The sequence below is a fragment of the Trachypithecus francoisi genome, unplaced genomic scaffold (assembly GCF_009764315.1).
Source record: "Trachypithecus francoisi isolate TF-2019V2 unplaced genomic scaffold, Tfra_2.0 Lachesis_group19, whole genome shotgun sequence".
NCBI classification, from domain to species: Eukaryota; Metazoa; Chordata; class Mammalia; order Primates; family Cercopithecidae; genus Trachypithecus; species Trachypithecus francoisi.
In genome coordinates, this window is record NW_022681464.1 from 43,343,883 (window position 1) to 43,347,950 (window position 4,068).

At 45.3% G+C, this 4,068-nt stretch overlaps 1 protein-coding gene across 1 annotated transcript; it reads right to left on the reverse strand.

Moving 5' to 3' along the window:
- Positions 1–236: 236 nt before the first annotated feature.
- On the reverse strand, positions 237–1,097 carry LOC117064133 (60S ribosomal protein L7a-like). Its single transcript, XM_033178316.1, has one exon. The coding sequence runs from the start codon at positions 1,076–1,078 to the stop codon at positions 278–280; it is 801 nt and encodes a 266-aa protein (XP_033034207.1). The 5' UTR covers positions 1,079–1,097; the 3' UTR covers positions 237–277.
- Positions 1,098–4,068: the final 2,971 nt, after the last annotated feature.

Sequence of the window (4,068 nt, forward strand, 5' to 3'; positions counted from 1 at the left end):
ATGGCCCATGCCACCTGCAAGCAGCCACTAAGCACCCGATGTGTGGTTAGTTTGCAATGAGATGTGTGGGAGTGTGAAATACGCAGATTTCAAAGACTTCATAGGAAAAATCAAATGTGAAGTAGTCCTTAATTTTGATACTGATGTCACATGGAAATAATGCTATTGTGAATATACTGGGTAAGGAAAATATCATTCATATACATTTCTTTTTTTTTTTTGAAGGAAAATTTGTATTTTAATTATTTTTATGTACAGAAAACTCAAGAGTGTACATTTAACGCAGCTTAGTGGCAAGTTCTTTAGCCTTTGCCTTTTCGAGCTTGGCGATACGAGCCACAGACTTGGGACCCAGGACATCGCCGCCCCAGTGACGGCGGATCTCATCGTATCTGTTGTTGTAATCGGTCCTGATAGCTTCCACCAGCTTAGCCAAAGCGCCTTTGTCTTCCGAGTTCACCTGTGTGAAGGCGACAGTGGTGCAGGTCTTCCTGTGGACTAGACGGCCCAGTCTCGCCTTCCCCTTGATAATGCAGTAAGGGACCCCCATTTTACGACACAGGGCAGGCAAGAAGACAACCAGCTTGATGGGATCCACGTCGTGTGCGGTCACCACCAGCTGAGCTTTCTTGTTCTCCACCAAGGTGGTGACGGTGTTAACTCCTGCTCGAAGGACAGGTGGTCTCTTAGTGGGGACATCCCCTTTGCCAGCAGCTTTCTTCTCGGCCCGGGCCAACAGCCTCTGCTTCTTCTCCTGCTTTGTCTCTGGTCTGTACTTGTGGACCAGCTTAAGCAGCTGAGTAGCTGTTTGGCGGTCCAGGGCCTGGGTGAACTGATTAATAGCAGGAGGCACTTTCAGCCGCTTATAGAGGATGGCTCTCTGCCGCTGCAACCTGATATAGTGAGGCCATTTCACAAAGCGGGTGAGGTCTCCTTTGGGCTGGATGTCCTGTCCAATGCCAAAATTCTTAGGTCTCTTCTCAAACAGGGGATTCAGCACTTTCTTGGCCTCCTGCTTTTTCACGACAGCAGGGGCCGGAGCCACCTTCTTTCCCTTGGCCTTCTTTCCTTTCGGCATCTTGGGTGGTGGGAGGAGAAAGCCATTCATATACATTTCACCTATTTCTTTTCACTTTTCTAAGTGGCTCCCAGAAAATTGGAAATCGTACCTGTGTCTTGCCTCTGGTTTCTGCTGGACAGCGTTGCTGTGGACACACGATTAAGTACAGTGGCGCAAAAGTCAGGTGTCACTGGCCTGAGCACCCTTCTGCCTCTCTGAGATGCATGTATCTGTCCTGACCATTGATGTGTTGTTTTCATATGGAACAGTCAGAGGTGCCCAAAGTCAGGCTCCTCAGAAGTAGATTCCAAGGAAGCTTCATGTGCAAGTGGTGCACCAGGGACAGGTTTGCAGGGAGATGGGACAGATAGTAGGAGAGCAGGAAGGGGAGAAAGGCCAGCCAAGGAGAGCTGAGGCCCGGCCACAGAGGGGCAGCCTCCCCACCCGAGCCAGGCAAGGTGTATTTTCACATGCAGTCCCATCTGGTGGTCAGGGGTCAAGGGTCATGCCGAGGGCGTGTGCAGATTTGCAGGATCTTGGGATGGGGAGATTTTCCTGGATAACTTGGGTGGGCCCTGTGTCATCTCAGGGACCCTCACAGTTAGGGAGGCAAGACAGTCAAAGTTAGAGGAGATGCGATGCAGAAACACAGGTTATAGTGATGCAATTTCAAGATGAAGGGAGGGGCCAGGAGCCAAGGAATGCAGGTGGCCCCTAGAAGCTGGGAAAATGCAAGGAACAAATTCTCCCCTAGGGCATCCAGAAGGAACACAGTCCTGATGCCACCTTGATTTTATCCTTGTGAGACCCGTTTTGGACTTGTGATCACCAGAGCTGTAAGATAATAAATCTGTGTTGTTTTAAGCCACTGAGTTCATGGTAGCTTGTTAGAGCAGCAGTGGGAACACATGTAATGGTCAAATACATAGCAATAACTTATTGTTGCCATATTCTACATGATAAATAACAGGATCAGTGTGTCCAGACTTGATGGCCACTCTACAGTTTAAAAGCTCCTGCAGCTTTCTGGTGCACAAATTAGAATGGCCAGCTATGAAAATTACTGTAAAGCTTATGATGACTTAGGTGTAAAGTCTGGGTGGTCTTGATCCAGAGCAAAAATGAAGTCAGTCTGCTCTTCCATTTCCAAATGGCAGAGCGTAATTCATCTTTTGAAGCAAATGAACAGCAGGGACACTGCACTGACGCCCTGAGACTTTTTCCTAAGTCATGCCCCACTGCAGCCACTGAGGCCCCCTCTGCATAGAAGGCCCGCTGTGGACCTTGCTAGCCAGATGCTGGAGAAGGTTGACTATATTCCTTTAGCTCCCACGTCAAGGCCACAGTGACAAGATGTAGACCTTCTCTCTTGGCAGGGAAGCTGGCAACCTCAAAGCCTTGGTGGTTAGAAGAGGCAGGATATGGCATGGGAGACTAAGAGAATACCCTGTCCCTCCTGGACTGATGGCACCACGGGAAGGAGAGGGAAAGGGAGATGGAAGAGGAGAAAGGCAAGCATTTGGGCTTTCCTGTTTGATCCTCCTCACCATCTCCTCTTTGAGACCAAGCCTTGCGAGGGGAGAGTTTAGAACATGCAGGCGATACACAGCATAGCTCAAGGTCAGAGGGTATCTGCCTACGTTCTGTCTAAAAACTGCTCACTTCTTCTCTTCAAATCTGGAAGAAATGACTGTTATTAGGCAGAGGGAACCCCAAGTTCTCCTGAGAATCTCCCTTGTGAGAGGGAAGGTATCCAGAAAAACCCCTATGACTAGACCCAGAAGGTAAGAGCAGAATGTGTAGTTGTTCAGACTGTGCACTGCACAAGAACACCACATATAAGGAGAGAGTCATTCACATGAGACATTATCGTTGTAGATTTTGAATATTATATCTTTATCCATTTAAAAATAGGAAATTTGGGCCACACGTGGTATCTCACGTCTGTAATCCCAGCTGTTTGGGAGGCCAAGGTGGGTGGATCACTTGAGGCCAGAAGTTTGAGACCAGCCTGGCCAACGTGGCAAAAACCCATCTCTACTGAAAATACAAAAAGTAGCTGGGCGTGGTGGCACACGTGTGTAATCCCAGCCACTCAGGAGACTGAGGCATAAGAATCACCAGAACCTGGCAGGCGGAGGTTGCAGTGAGCCAAGATCGCACCACTGCACTCCAGCCTGGGTGACAGAGCAAGACTCTGTCTCAAAAAAAAGTGTGGGGGGCAGGTTGTATAATGATGATGACAATTTTCTAGGAGATGGCAGTAACATATCTTATTTTAACAAAATAAGTATACTTCGATCATTTTTGATAGATAGAAGAAAAAGCCTTTCTCCAATAGTGTAGAATATAATGATTCTTCATTGACTTATGAAGATGGAATCAGTCAATAATCAAAGCCTGTTAATCAACTTCATTAAAATAAATATGTATGTTTAAACGAGGAGCCGTTTTTGGTCTGATGTACTGGTCAGTGAGCATCTTTAAACATTTTTTAAACCCTTTACTGATATCAGTGCACTGACTAAATTTTATATTTCATAATTTAGTTGTTTAATTTGCTGTTATAAAAATCTTGTTAGTAAAAAACTAAGTGCTGTTAAAATTGAGAGGTTTGTTAAGCACGTGTTATTTCTTAAAGTTAAAAATATAATATAAAAAACTAAACTATTATATAGTTTCCCCCAAGATGGCAAGAAAAAAAAATTAATCATCAGGGTCAGTAAACAGAAAACAAAACCACAAATGATTACAACTACTTTGATCATTAAGTAAATATTCGAAGAAAGCAAGTAAAATGTAAAACTAAAATGAAGCAACTCCAGAGAAGACTGTAACAGGGCTGGATCATCGATGAGAAGCACGGGATCAAACGCTTTGATTCCATGTCAACCGTAACTGATCGACTTCAAGAAAAACTAGAAGTTTTTTTTTAAGAGAATGCATTAAACCAAATGTGTTTTCTGCCCAGCCAAGTACATGGCTATGTGATTGAACATTAAAAGCCA